Source organism: Lissotriton vulgaris, chromosome 2_1 (genome assembly GCF_964263255.1).
Source record: "Lissotriton vulgaris chromosome 2_1, aLisVul1.2, whole genome shotgun sequence".
In the NCBI taxonomy this organism is placed as follows: Eukaryota; Metazoa; Chordata; class Amphibia; order Caudata; family Salamandridae; genus Lissotriton; species Lissotriton vulgaris.
In genome coordinates, this window is record NC_141687.1 from 1,545,003,982 (window position 1) to 1,545,019,097 (window position 15,116).

The window sequence follows — 15,116 nt, forward strand, 5'->3', positions numbered from 1 at the left end:
GTGACGACCCAGCCTACGCCCTGGAACGTGCCTTGATGGGCGACAACTCGCTCCACACCATCCTCTACTCACCCCGGTTGCGTCGATCATTGCCGAGGGTTACACAACTCGTCTTTGCGGTGTGGCGGCAGGCCCTGCGACGCATGGGCTGGTGGGGCAGACTGACCGCGGAGACGCCCTTGTGGCGTAACGGCTTGCTACCGGAACTGTCTAAGCTATCCGGTTTTGATGGCTGAGACGCGATTGGTATCTCGCAATTAGGCCATGTACTGTCTGGCACAACCCTCAAATCCTTTCAGGCCCTTCGCACCGAGTTTGATATGCCCCAATCTCAATTTTTTCGATATTTGCAATTCCGGCATGCGCTGCTGCCCAGCCTCGCCGATGTTGACTCCCTTCCTGACTTCAGCCCGATTGAAGCTAAGGTATTCATGGGCGATCTTGGAGATAAAAAAGTTTCACGCATTTACCAGACAATGGTCATCCATTGCTCCTCCACCCTCCTTCCGCTGAAGGCGGCCTGGGAGATGGACGTTGGTCAGCTGGAGGAAGATGATTGGCGGGAGGCCTTGGAATCCCCGAGGGGTGCGGCCATTGCCGTCCGATTCCGACTGATCCAATTTAAAATCCTGCACAGAGCCTACTATACTCGCGAGCGTTTGTGGAAGGCGGGACTGATAGTGTCCCCGGACTGTCTGAGATGTGGGCTGGAGAGGGGTACGTTGCTCCACACGATGTGGTCGTGTCCTAGATTGGTTGGCTTCTGGAGAGGTGTGTGGGACTGCTTGTCGGAGGTGTTGGGCTGGACCCTCCCTCGTACCCACCGTCTGGGTCTGCTGCATATTCTAGAGGGGGTTGGTGGCAATATGTACAAGAGACACCTGCTCCTCCTGGGGCTGGTGGTGGCCAAGAGAGACCTAGCCCGAGTATGGAAGGATGTGAGACCCCCCCCCCTGAGTGCGTGGAAGGCTGGCATAGACTTCTGCATGGGTCTGGAACGACCGATCTTTGAAGCCCGAGGGTGCCCCCGTAAGCACTTTAAGATATGGAAGAGATGGGCGGACTACAGGGGCCTGTCGCTGGACCCCCCGGTGGAACCAGAGGAAGATCTTTAACTCCCTGTGGCCGGACGGCCCCGTTCCCCCCACACATGCACTTGCCACTTTAAGAATTTTCATTGACACCGTCCATACACACATGCATAGGGTTAGGGTGGGATTCAGGGGAGGGCTCTGGGAGTTGGGGATATGTGGGTAATTTGATGATAAAGACGGAGATGATCGTTTCTTATATCCTGGTATTGCAATGATTCTTGACTGAATACTCAATTCTATTTTCTCGATTGTATCGGAATGTCTGATGGTGCCTTCCCGATTGTGGGGGTCCGTCTTATTACATATGCTCATCTTTGTCAATAAACTTGTTGTGAAAAAAAAAAGTGCGAGGGGAGTTGTGGGAGGGGGGGGATTAAGAATCATGGGAGATAAGTTGTTTGAAAAGAAAAATGCAGTGTCATAGATGATTAGGTTATATGCGCACAGCATACAATGTATGCTGAACCATCCTGTTAACAAATGATGTAATGTTGTGTTAACCGATGCGGAAAATAAAAACATTTTTTAAAAAATCAAGTTAAAAGGACCTACCAAGAACAATTATTTCTGATCCCAGTCCTGAAGTGGTTGATTATAGAATTTTCCTAAATGATCACTGATGAACCTCCTTATTAGCCTGGGATCTGTGACAGACCTTGATTTTCTGAAGGACTGTAAACCACATCACTTGGAGGAAAACCATACATAAACACCCTGTTCAGTGAAAAATCAGGACATCACCCGGGGATCTACCCAGTCCCTCCAAGAATCACGCCATTGGCACCTGCCGGTCTAGTGGGCTACAAAGGCAAAGATAGCTAACTTTAGCTTCCAAGATTGAAGTGAGGATTTCTTAATGAAGATCCCACTTACTGAGAGAGTAAAGTTATGTGTCAGGCAGCCAGCAAATATATGCTTAGGGAGTTGCTCACCTCCACAATTCTTCTTCCATACAGCGTATTTGAGGGGAGTAAGTGCCTCATTGTGTAGAAGAAGGCTGTGATGCTGTGTGCTCCAGTGCTACCAGTTTATGCTTTCATATATATTATGTGAAAGGACAAAACTGTCCCTCTGAGGCACTTTTAGAGAGATTCCTCCAAATAGTGTAATGTAAGGCCAAGCTAGGCAGAAGGGGATGGTCTACAGATTCGAAGCACTGGTCCACTGTCTCAGAGTTATAAGAGAGGATGGACCGCGTCAGGCTTGGACTGAATGTTTATGTCTAGTAACTGATCCAAATGGTTTACCAGATTGAGCTATAGAGAGGTTAAGGTGGAGCTTAGCCAAGTCTGTGGTCTTGTGTTCCTGTGGGATGGGCAAATATTTTTTTTTACGTAGGTCCACTAAACTTGTATAGTTATTCTGGTCATGGGCAAGAAAATGGGTCAAAGTCAGTATGTTTAGCATCTGTTGGGAGAGAAACTAATTGGATACCAGGAAAGGACGATACCGCAATATTTTTTTTAACATAAGGCAATATTGAGCGTAATATCCCAGCCTATTTTCCAAGAGAACAACTGTATTGATAGGACGTAAAATGAGGACCCTCTTAATCTCCAGAAGAAGTTGCTTAAACTATGACTGAGATAGTTGGCCTGTATGTAGCCCATTGAAGGCGCTCCACATCAAAGCTGTTGTGCACCACTGAGCACTAATATGTCATTATTGATACATGTCCAATGAAGATTTTAGAGAGAAATAATTCCTTCACTACAAAGATGTGAGCACAAGATATGGAGCGGAGGAGGTGGCAGAACTACAGGAAAATTATTATTATTATTTTTGTTTTACTGTTAGTTGATGTTGTGGGACAGGTTTTGTCCTCTTGGACTGGGGAAGAGGCACATGGCCGAGATGCTGCTGACAGGCTTTCACTAAAAGGAAGTCCTTGTCTTACAACATTTTTATGAAATCTCAATGGGGGACCCTGTTTGGGGATGGTGGGATGTGCCACTGAGAGTCAAGGATTCTGTTTCATGCCAAGAGTCTTATACACGACTGGAAGCATTTTATTCTGCATTACATTACAGGCAATAAAATATGGTTTAAAAAATAGCTATAACAGCTAAGTTGAAAAGGGTTTATCAAATCAGATTTAGTCAGGTTAGGTATTACCATAAGCACAAACAACCAGCTGTGTTTGTTACTCTCAGCCAATGGTGTTGGCAATATAGTCAAAAGTCAAATATATTTTTGACTAGAAGATTTTAACATGCTAGGGCAGGCCATATGTAGCCTCATTAAATAATGTCTGGAAACAGTCAATGCCTGGATATGTATTTATCTAAGGGGTTTTCAGCCCTAAAGTCCTTTGGCAGAATTGTAATTCTTCACAACCTATCACGTGTTTAATCTGAAGGTAATAGATATTTATCTTTATGTAAGACAAGATTTACATTTGATGTTGCGGAAAACATATCTCTAGACTTCTAATTCAAAACATAAGTCATGTTCACATAGACTGCAATCCAAGACTAAGACTTGCAGATTATGGAAAAGCAACAGCTGAAATCAGGAACATCAAATAATGAATTAAATGTCACAAATATACCTTTAGGTATCCTCTGCAAATGTTGGGCTGTATGTAATCTAGGTCTTCTACTCTTGTGCTCTCCGAATCACCTTTTCTCTCTTCTGCTTTCTTTGAGGAAGAAACCCCATGAAGACTACAATTAAAATAAATACATTAGAGAAGTTTCTAAAGGGAAAAAACAGATGAGAAACTCTCTAACACAGCTAAAAGATGGCTGAATACATGCAGGATTTATTGGCTATCGTCAACACAAAAACGTATACATAATGACCCTAATTGGAATGGATAAATATATCTGTGGTTAGCCTAAAAATCTAGACTGGCGTTAGAAGGCAATGCTACTTACGAAAAATCTGAGTTCTGCGTCATAGGAACTTTCATTGAAGTTATGAACGGAGAATATTCCTCCTGTGAGTGGGGACCTTGGAATACTTCAAATTCAAAATCTTAGAAAAGAGATGAGATCTGGCATTCTATGTAAAGTTACAACCACCTCTATGCCGGTTATTTTTATGAATTACCAATCACGTACATAAGACAGCAAAGCATCACTTGCTCTCTATACTGCTAAGTAGATCATTCTTAAGTTCAAACAGGTAAAGCTGGATAGAGGTAAAAGTAGCCTCAATTCTCAGAGAATCTGAAAACGAGCTTGTTTCATCAACGAGCCAGCAATGTTCGTGTCCTAGTATTCATTGTACTAGCAGTTCCATGACAGTCTCTGACATTTTTGATGAGCTTATGCTAATAAAGTATTGACTGAAGAAATTGTCATGCTTTAAAAGTCAAGACCGGAGAGGAGGGTGGGTTATTCTTGACTTTGAGGCAGAGTCCTATGATGCAGAACAGGATATCAAGGAAGCAATAGTGTAACGAAAGTTAAACAGAGGGGTCCCGCTCCGGATTTAATCTGAATCTCTCAGTCCTAAATACAGTGCTGTGGAGGCCGCTGCAACTCGGAGCCCCCCCGCACTGCGGGGAGCTGTGTTACGCCCCTGCAGGGAAGTAACATTTCCTTCTGCATTTAGGTCATGTCTTATAATAGAGTACCAAGCATATACCCACAACCAACTACATGTTTTAGGTTTGAATAGCAAAGGAATGAGAATCTGTTGAATGTCCGCCAATGACACTTCAACCAAAGAGGCTTCAGAGAGCAGTCTGACCTACTCATGTTTCCATCCTGGATTCTTATTAAAGGCACAGTAATGTTTGGTTAAACTATGGATGGGCATCCATGTACAAATTTACAAATGACTGTCACAGGGACGTTTCTTTAACAAGCAGCTATTGCCACTTTCCCTCCAGCTGAATACACTCTGGGCTTGCCAGGTAAGAGTTTGCTGGCCAGCTGGTTGCAAAATGAAATGCAAGAAGCTACCATTTGGAGACGGACTGTTTGAATGTAGCAAGACCCTTAAGAAGTGGGCTATAATTCACAGAGAGTTGGTTAACCATTCTTACTAGGGAGAAGTCAGAAAAAATTGTTACTTATCTGTACACTATGGTTCTTTAGTATCATCTTTCATAGATTCACATGCTTGTATCTTCCCCGTCGTCATGGTGGGAGTCTTCCGGTAAAAAAAATAACCATAGTAGTAGAAGACAAAACTGCCTGGAAACCAAAGAGTAGCTTAATATAGGTAACCTCTCCTCCTCGTTATGTGGTCCAAACCACAGCCAATCAGCTGACATCCCCAAGATACACCATCCCCAGCAGAGCCACCATACCTCAGATTTCCAACAGCCCAAGAGTGAGCCAAGAAAGAAACCAGAGATAAAGGCGGTCTACCTAAAGAAACGGGGAGGTGGGCAGGCGCATGTGAATCTATGAAAGATAATACTGGAGAACCATAGTGTACAGGTAAGTATCTAGTTTTTTCTCCAGTATTGAATCTTTAATAGATTCACATGCTTGTATCGGAATATATAGTAGTCCTTTTTCCAAAGGGCATTTCTAGGCTAGACCCCTTTGTCTTAGGGCTCTGCTGTGAATCTCTTTTTTTTTTTAAAGAAAGGACTCAATAAGAACATTTTGCAACAGCTTTTCACAATTGAAAATATCTTTGAATACATAATTACATAAATAACGAATTGTAAAATGAGGAAAAAAGAAACAAGTACCTTAGTGAAACAGGTGCTGCAGAACTGCTCGGCCCACTGATGAATCTGCTTTCCACTCGGTGTCCAGACAATAATGCTTGGTAAATGTATGCACATTTGACCAAGTTGCCGCTCTGCAAATGTCTGGAAGCGAGACGCCTGCTAGTAATGCTGTTGAAGCTGCCATCTTTCGAGTAGAATGAGCACGTACTTTTGAGCACAGGGGTTTACCCACTTTTTCATGACAGAAGACAATGGCGGATGTAATTCATCTGGAAATGGAGGTTCTTGAAAGAGCTAAACCTTTCCTTGGTCCCGAATAAGCTATGAACAGTTGATTCGATTTACGAAATGATTTTGTCTTCTCTATGTAAAACTTTAGACATCTCCCAATGTCCAAAGTGTGCAGAGACTTTTCTGCCGTGGTGGAAGGATTCCTGAAATATGTAGGCAGGATCACCGGCTCATTAAGATGAAAAAATGAAGGAATTTTAGGGATAAACTTCGGATTTGTTCTGAGAATTACCTTGTCTGATTTGAACTGCATGAATGGATCCAGAAAGGAGAAGGCTTGGATCTCGCTGACTCTCCTTGCCGAAGTGAGAGCAAGAAGTATGGCTACTTTCCATGAGATAAATCAATCAATCAATCAATCAATCCCAGCATTTATATAGCGCACTACTCACCCAGAGGGTCTCAAGGCGCTGGGGAAGGGGGGGTCCGCTACTGCTCGAACAGCCAGGTCTTGAGCTGCGTCCTGAAGGCGAGGTGGTCCTGGGTCAGGCGAAGGTGAGTCGGGAGGGAGTTCCAAGTCTTGGAGGCCAGGTAGGAGAAGGACCTTCCTCCTGTGGTGGCTCTTCGGATCCAGGGGACGGCGGCGAGGGCGTGGCTGGTCGATCGGAGAAGGCGTGTGGGAGCGTAGAAGTTGAGGCGGCTGTTGAGGTATGCTGGTCCTTGGTTGTGCAGGGCTTTGTGTGCGTGGGTGAGGAGACGGAAGGTGATTCTCTTGTTGACCGGGAGCCAGTGCAGATCTCTCAGGTGTCCGGAGACGTGGCTACGAGGGGGATGTCCAGGATGAGTCGTGCTGAGGTTTTCTGGATCTGCTGGAGTCTCTTCTGGAGTTTGGCGGTGGTTCCGGAGTAGAGGGAGTTGCCGTAGTCCAGACGGCTGGTGGCGAGGGCCTGGGTGACCGTCTTCCTGGTCTCTGTGGGGATCCACCAGAAGATCTTATGTAGCATGCGCAGGATGTTGAAGCACGACGAGGAGACGGCATTGACTTGTCTGGTCATGGAGAGTGAGGAGTCCAGGATGAAGCCTAGGTTGCGTGCGTGGTCTGTTGCTTTGGGTGCGCAGCCCAGGGCGGGGGGCCACCAGGAGTCGTCCCAGGTGGAGGGTGAAGATCCCAGGATGAGGACTTCCGTCTTGTCTGAGTTCAGTTGCAACTCAGCTTTGTGAATTGGTTCAAAAGGAGCTCTCATGAGCTGCGACAAGACCGTGTTGAGCTGCCAAGGAGGCGGAGGATGTTTAATTGGAGGAAATTTTCTGAATCACCTTTTTGGGTATTCTTTAATTAGTCTTTGTGACCAAAGGGACGGACAGTCTGGAGATCTGCAGTATCTAGAGATTGTCGCTAAATTAACTTTTATTGAAATATGAGAATGTCCAGATCTGGCTAGTTGAAGCAGACATGGGAGAATTTGCTCCGGTGACGAATTAAAAGGAAGTACATTATTTGAAATACACCAGTTACAAAACCTTTTACATTTCGCTGTACAGGTCTTGTTAGTAGACACTGCTGAAGAACTTGCCAGTATATCACGACATTCTGGAGGAATATCTAATGATTGAAATTCATGTTCATAAGGTTCCAAGCTGACAATTTTAGCGAGGTCAATTGTGAGTGAAGAACTTGGCCTTGGTTCATGGTAATCAGATTCTGGACCATTGGAAACTGTATCCTGGGTTTCACAGACAATTGGAGAAGTTCCGTCTAGCAAAACTGTCTCGGACACGCTGGAGCTATCAAGATTATGTGGCAAGGTTCTGACCTCATCTTTCTTAATATTTTTTGGAATTAGAGCAAATGGCGGAAACGCATAAGCAAACATCCCTGTCCAGCGGAGATGTAGAGCATTTCCCCTGGATCCTTTTTGTGGGAATCTGCTTGTGAAATGTTGGCATTTCTTGTTGGTTTGATTCGCAAACAAGTCCAATATCGGCCTGCCCCATAGATTGAACATTCAAAGAAGTTGGTCCTGATTCAGTTCCCACTTGTGGCAAATGGCAGATGATCTGCTTAATAAATCTGCCTTTGTGTTGTCCACTCCCGGGACATGTTCCACTTGTAGAGTAATGTGATGCAAAAGCCAATTCCAATTTTCTGTGCCTGGGCAGATAGGGGCTTTGATCTCGTGCTTCAGAAAAGGGGGTGGTGATGAGCAGTGAGCTAAAAAACGGTGACGGATCAAGCCCTGATCTGTTGACTGGGTACGAGTGTTCTGCTTAATTCAGATACTCTGTCCATCACCACCCCCTTTTCTGAATCGTTTTGTCCACCATAAGCGTGGAAGTGTATGCTCAGACATGAGTCCCTTGCTCACTGCACCATCAGGATTCAAGCAAGCCGGGCCGAAGACGGCTGTAATGCCAGAAACCGGTCCCCGGAAGCTTGTTTCCTTTCCAGTAAAAGAATTGGCTTGGTAGTTTGGTCTGCCCTGTTCCCATGATGCACTGGGCCAGGGACAGACTAATTTGCATGTAGCCAGGTTCTGAGCTGGGATGGTGCAGTGAGCTAAAAAACGGTGATGGATCAAGCCCTGATCTGTTGACTGGGTACGAGTGTTCTGCTTAATTCAGATACTCTGTCCATCACCACCCCCTTTTCTTGATCTCGTGTGACCCTGTTTCAGAAGATAAAACATTGTTGTTGTACTGTCGGTACTTATGAGGACAGAAGAGACATGAATTCTGGGAAGAAAAGCTTGAAGGCCCAGGAACACTGCTTTCAATTCCAAAGATTGATGTGTAGCTTTGCCTCTCGGTGTGACCAGTGACCTTGAATTTCTAGGTCTTGAAGGTGCGCTCCCCAACCTTGTACTGAAGTGTCTGATGTCATGACGTAACTGGGAGATTGAGGTTCGAATAGAAGACCCCTTGTCAAGTTGCTCCTGATACCCCACCATGACATTGCACCTTTGATCTGAGAGTTGATGACGAGTTTGTCTTCGAAAGAACCTAGGGCTTGGATCCATTGCTTGTCTAAAGATTCTTGCAGTTGTCTCATATGCACGCGGCAGTTGGGGAACCAATGGGATACAGGATGACATCATTCTCAGCAAAGACTTGAAGATCCTTATTGAAGTGGACCTTTTTTATTTTATTGAAGCTGTCAGATTTAAAATCTTTGTTATGTTTTCCTCGGAGGGAAAAGCTTTCGCTTTCTGAGTTTTTAATAGCGCTCTGAGAAATTGGAGTGACTGCGAAGGAATAAGGGAGGACTTTTCTCTGTTTATTTGGAGACCTAATTTTGGGAAAAGATCCATACAAGTTAGTAGCGACTGGTGTGTCTCCTGGTACGATGCCCTTTTTATCAGCCAGTCGTCCAGATATGGAAACATTTGGAGACCTTGTTGCCTTAAATTTGCAGCAATTGGCACCATACATTTTGTGAAAACCCTTGGGGCAGATTTTAGGCTGAAGGGCAAAACTTTGAACTGGTAATGGCGCCCGCCACAATGAACCGTAGATATTGTTCATGTTTTTTGTGAATTGGGATATGGAAATATACATCCAAAAGGTCCAAGGAAATCATGTAATCTCCCATGCAAAGTAAAAGGAGAAATTCCTGTAAGGACAGCGTGCAGAACAAGATTTTCTTTATGTATTTGTTTAGATCTCTGAGGTCCATTACCTGCCTCAGTTTGGTAGATTGCTTTTTCTTTATTAGAAAAACGTGAGAATAGAACCCTGTTCCTTGTTGTTCTGGAGGAACTTCTTCTATTGCCCCTTTCATAAGGAGAGTTAAAATTTCCGTTTTGAGGGCTGATAGGTGATTTTGATTTCTGTAAATAGGTGGATGATTCAGAGCTTTTTGAGAGAATTCTAGGGTGTGACCGTGTGTTATTATGTTATTGATTGTCAATAATTTAGAAATTGAGAGAGGTAATGGAACTGTTTGAGATGAGATGGGGCCGGTGACGCCTGAAGAATGTCAATGTCTTCGACCCGAATCTTGCACCTTTCCTCTTGCAGCAGATTTTCTCCTTCCTTGTTGTTGAAAAGAAGTGCTAGAGGACCGATACTGCCGAGTGTTGAAGAACTGACGGTATCCTGGTTGATGATACGGCTGGCACCTGTTCCACTGAAAAGAGGAGCACTGATGGAATTTTGCTCTCGATCATCTGCCATGAAAAGATTGGAAGCAGCCTTGCTGTAAAGACCCCAGAGCTCTAACTGTATCAGGGCCTGCTTTTATTCCCTATAGCGCTTCATCAATATGCTTCCCGAACAGACTCTCTCCATCGAAAGGCATGTCCATGATTTTTGATTGGACCTCATGCCTAAAAGACTTTGCCTTTAGCCATCCCTGCCTACAAAGAGCCACTGCTCCAGCCATTTGCCGAAATCCTACAGGCACAATGTCCATTGCTACATCAATGGACTCAGACACTGCTCTGGCTCCATCTTGCAGAATTGTATTGGCTTCCTCTTTCTTATCCTCTGGGAGATGGGACAGTATTGGTGCGATGTCTGACCACATCTGCCTATTGAATCTACTACTAAGCGCCAGTGCATTTGCCGCCATAACAGCAAAGCGTTTTCATATACTGTCCATTCTTTTACCTTCTTTGTCAGGAGGTGCCAAACAGGCAGTCACAGGATTTTTGGAGTGTCTTTTCTCCGCTTGTGTAACAACAGACTCAGGACGAGGATGTCGAATTAGGCATGCTGGAGCTGTTTCGGGAGCACAGTATTTTTTATCAATTTTCAGAATCGATGCTGGGACTGATGCTGGGTTCTTTATTCATTTTATTCCTTCATCCCAAATATGTTGGATTATCGGGATAGCTCTTACTGACTTTCGAGATGACTCCTTGAAATCATAGAGAAAACATTCACTTTCTTTAATAGGCATAGTAAGTTCAAATCTTTTTACGGCTTTTTTAATCAGGTCATGAAAACTGGTTATATCCTCTAGTGGAGAACTTGCTTGAGGTAAAGGTGACTAAGGAGAAGTTGGAACGATGTATTGGTCCCATTCATCCCCAACTAGGTCATCATGGGGAATCTCTCCTTCTGATTGATCCTCATGATCACTTTCAATCAAGTCATCCCGAATAGTTATTACTTTCGGAGTGTCTATCCGTTTTACAGGAGGAGGAGACTGAACCACTGGTGTTTCCGTCACAGGCTCAGGAATATTTGTAGGAGCTGAGGTTGTAGCATTATCCTCCGGGAACCGGCGATAATAACTTTCTATCATGTTCCTCAAGTCAGAAATCAAAGATAAAGGTACAGACATAGACTCTTCTTGAACATTGGGACTCACTTCCTCCTCCTCTTCATAATTATAAGCCTGATGAAATGACTCATAACGTTTAGGACCTTTAACTGGACAATCCTTAAAAGAGAATTGTTCTTGTACCTCCGGGAAATTATCATCTTCTGATTCTTGACTTTTAATATGTAGTTGAGAGGGGCTATAGGCAGCTCCATAAGACCCCTCATCTTCAGATTCTTGGCAATCCAGAATAGTGGATGGAAGAAGCGGAGACATTTTAGGAGTAGAAAACTCTGCTTTCTTGCCCGTCGACGGGGTAAATCTCTTAATAGATATGAATGTTGAAGTCATCATCGTCGGAGATTTAACAACTGTTATCGTCGAAGAAGAAGATTTTGGCGTCGACGAGGGTCTAACACTCACCATCGACTGAGTCGTCATCGTAATTGCTGTCGGCGACTCAGTCGTCGTCGAGATGGCCGTCGTTGAGATCATCGTCTGGGTCGTCGACGCCTTCGTCCGCGATCTGACTGGAATTTCTTTACTTTTCGACGGCGGCAATGACGACTGAGTTTTCTTTTCTAAGGTAGGCTTGTGAGGAGTTTGTGGAAGAGAAGAAGAAGTTTCACCTTCTTTGTTTTTTCCTGATTTTTGTCTCTTTTGATCTCCTTTCTCCTCAGAGGACTCTCTCTTGTGTTTTCTAGAGGAATGTCCTTTAGCATCTCCATCAGACTCAGAGTCTGTTGTTTTCTTCTTTTGAAGCCATAGTAATAGGCGTGCTTCTCTGTCCTTAAGTGTCTTAGCAGAGAAGGTACGACAATGTTTGCAGTCCTTAGGAACATGCTTGGGGTACAAGCAGTACAAGCATTCATTATATGTGGATCTTCATAAAACAATCTGGCTTTGCCACAGGATGTGCAAGATCTGAAAAGTCTCTTTTTAGAGCCTTCAGACATCTTCAAGTAAGTAAAATGGAAAATCAATACCTCACTTCCAACTGTAGAAGGTCAAAAGTTCAGTACAGAATAAACTGAGCTCAGCTTAGGGAGACGACTCCTCACGCGAAGGAAATCTGAGGTATGGTGGCTCTGCTGGGGATGGTCTATCTTGGGGCTGGAAGCTGATTGGCTGTGGTTTGGACCACATAATGAGGAGGAGAGGTTACCTATATTATGCTACTCTATGGTTTCCGGGCAGTTTTTCTTCTACTGCTATGGTTATTCTTTTTACCGGGAGACTCTCACCATGATGACGGGGAAGATACAAGCATGTGAATCTATGAAAGATTCAATACTGGAGAGCTTGTCTTCCATCTAGGGAACGTGAAGGTCTATCTGCTGAAAAGGAGGAATAAGTGAAGAAAACCAGCAAGAAGATTAATTTATTTATATGGCATTATGAAATGACCTTTGATAAGCAAGGAAAATATATTTTCGTAACCAACCCAGTGGAGTGGAAAACACAGTGAGTCTACATGCCTGAAAAGCCAGTAAATCACTAACTGGCTGATTTAATGTCTGCTAGAAGAAGCTACTTACCTCTGATAATGCTTTTTCTGGTGGATACAGTATCTGCCTGTGGATTCCTCACCTTATAAATTACCCCATGCACAGCATTCCACAGAAACATTTCTCCTCAGCTCTCCCACTTCGACGAGGACGTCACAATGGAACGGCTCCTCATGCGACTCCGCGGGAGTCATCGGAGTCATAAAGAGACCTTGTCGGTGTATTGATGCCAGTTCCACCCATTTTTTCTGTGCCTTCGAGGCGAACGGGTGAACCAACAATATTTTCACAAGTATACACAGTATACAAACACAGCCAAAACTTGAATTTTCTCATCTTAGACTTTTCCTAGAGCCAAGCATCACATGATTTCAACAATAAATCACAGAAGATATACGTTGATTATTTTTCGGTATAAGCAGACATGCAACAGGAAGGCGGGTGGGTCAGTGAGGAATCCACAGGCAGATACTGTATGCACCAGAAAAAGCGCTACCAGAGTTAAGTAACTTGTTGTTCTGATGAATACATCTGCATGTGGATTCCTCACCTTATGAAATGAATCCCCAAGCAGTCCCGCTCCAGGAGGGTGCCTGCCTGCACCAAAAAATTATCAGCACAGAACACGCAAAATGGCCATCCCTCCTCACCTCCGAATTCAAGCAATAGTGCTTTGCAAAAGTGTGGAGGGAGGCCCAAGTTTCCGCCTTGCAGATGTCTACCACAGGGACACCTCTAGCTAAAGCCGAAGAAAAAGACTTCGCTCTGGTAGAATGAGCTCTAATATCTTCAGGGGACTCCTTCTTGGCCAAGGGGTAGCAGATATTGATACACAGGATGATCCACCTGGTCAGCGTTCTTTTATGGACAGCCTTGCCCATCATCTTGCCCACATATCCAATGAAGAATTGAACGTCAAAGTCCTTGGTTCTGTCCATGTAGAAGCAGACTGCCCTCTTGCGGTCCAGGCAATGAAATCTCGCCTCCTCAGAAGGGTGAGGGCGCGGGTAGAAAGTAGGTAAAGTGATGGACTGCCTAGGTGGAAAGAAGTGACAACCTTAGACAGGAAAGCAGCTCTGGTCCTAAGAACCATCTTATCCGCATAGAATGATGTTAAAGGATGCTTGGAGAGAAGGGCTTGCAACTCACCCATCTAGCGAAAGTGATTGGAACCTAAAATATTGGTTCAGGCACTAGGAACCTTAAGGGACAACTATGTAATGGGTCAAAGGGTGAACCAAATAAGAAAGTGAGAACCAAATTCTTATTCCCACTTAGGCATGATAAAAGGAGTGGGAGGAAAGCTATTTGTGAGACCTTTATTGAATCTCATAACTATGGGAGATTTAAACAACGAGGGTTGATCTGGTAAACAGAGAAAATCGGACAAGGCAGACAAGTAGCCCTTAACCATAGCTGCTGCACAACCCTGTTGTGCTAAGGAAAGAGAGAAACTCAGAACATCAGACAAACAGGCCTGCAAAGGATCAATCGATCTGTCTCCACACCATTTAACAAACTTGGCCCACCTACCAGAATAGACATATTTGGTGGAGTGTCTTCTGGTACAATAATATAACATCCACAACATCCGGTGGGAGAGAGAAAGAGCTCAGGCCCGTTCAAAGGCTTGAAGGTGCAAGCGCTGGAGGCGGGATGTAGAACCAGCCCTTGCAAGAGGAGGTCTGCCCAGAAAGGGAGACGGAGCAGATGGTGCGATGAGAGGTAAAGGAGGTCTGTGTACCACGCCCTTCTCGGCTAACTATCCTATGCATCTTCCACACAAAGACCTGGCAGGCAATAACTAGGACTATCTTAGAAATTAATAACAATCATCCACAATATACATACTTAAAATAAAGATGACTCAACATGTTTCCCATTGCTTTTGCTACTTGTTTATGATGTTCATTAAAAGTCACTTTTATTAAAGATTAGCCAAAGATCCTTTTTGAAAGCAGGTTTTCTTCTAATCGTTTGCATTACTTTTGTCTCATTGTATATTTATTTCTAATTTATTGAATAAATAAAAATTTATGACACGAAAAAATATTTTTGGACAGCATTTAATTTTTTCCTGTAGATTGATTGCGGTTTGGTCCAAAATACCAAGGTTGCCATGATATAATAACTAATGGAAGGAGGGGCAACCTAAATGGGGCAGGGTTAGTATTGTCCAACTTAAGTGAGGCTGTGTATCATAGATAAATAGGAAGAATAATGATGCAAGCACACAACCATGATCTGGACCATTGTCTACACAGATTTTAATTGTTATACTGTCTCTTTTATTTTCTAGTTTCACTTGGGTCCAGGTATCTGTGGTGAAATCAATTGGAAGTGAGAGAAGAGTAATCAAAATCCCTATGGAAGCAGGC

The 15,116-nt window shown here is 44.1% G+C and overlaps 1 protein-coding gene across 1 annotated transcript in view; it reads right to left on the minus strand.

Annotated features, from left to right (window-relative positions):
- The window catches only part of CEP70 (centrosomal protein 70), a 541,458-nt gene that overhangs the window by 251,971 nt on the left and 274,371 nt on the right, over nt 1-15,116 (minus strand). The window contains exon 12 of the mRNA XM_086957416.1: nt 3,646-3,760. Coding sequence (XP_086813542.1) covers nt 3,646-3,760 — 115 coding nt within the window. The remainder of the gene's footprint in view (nt 1-3,645; nt 3,761-15,116) is intronic.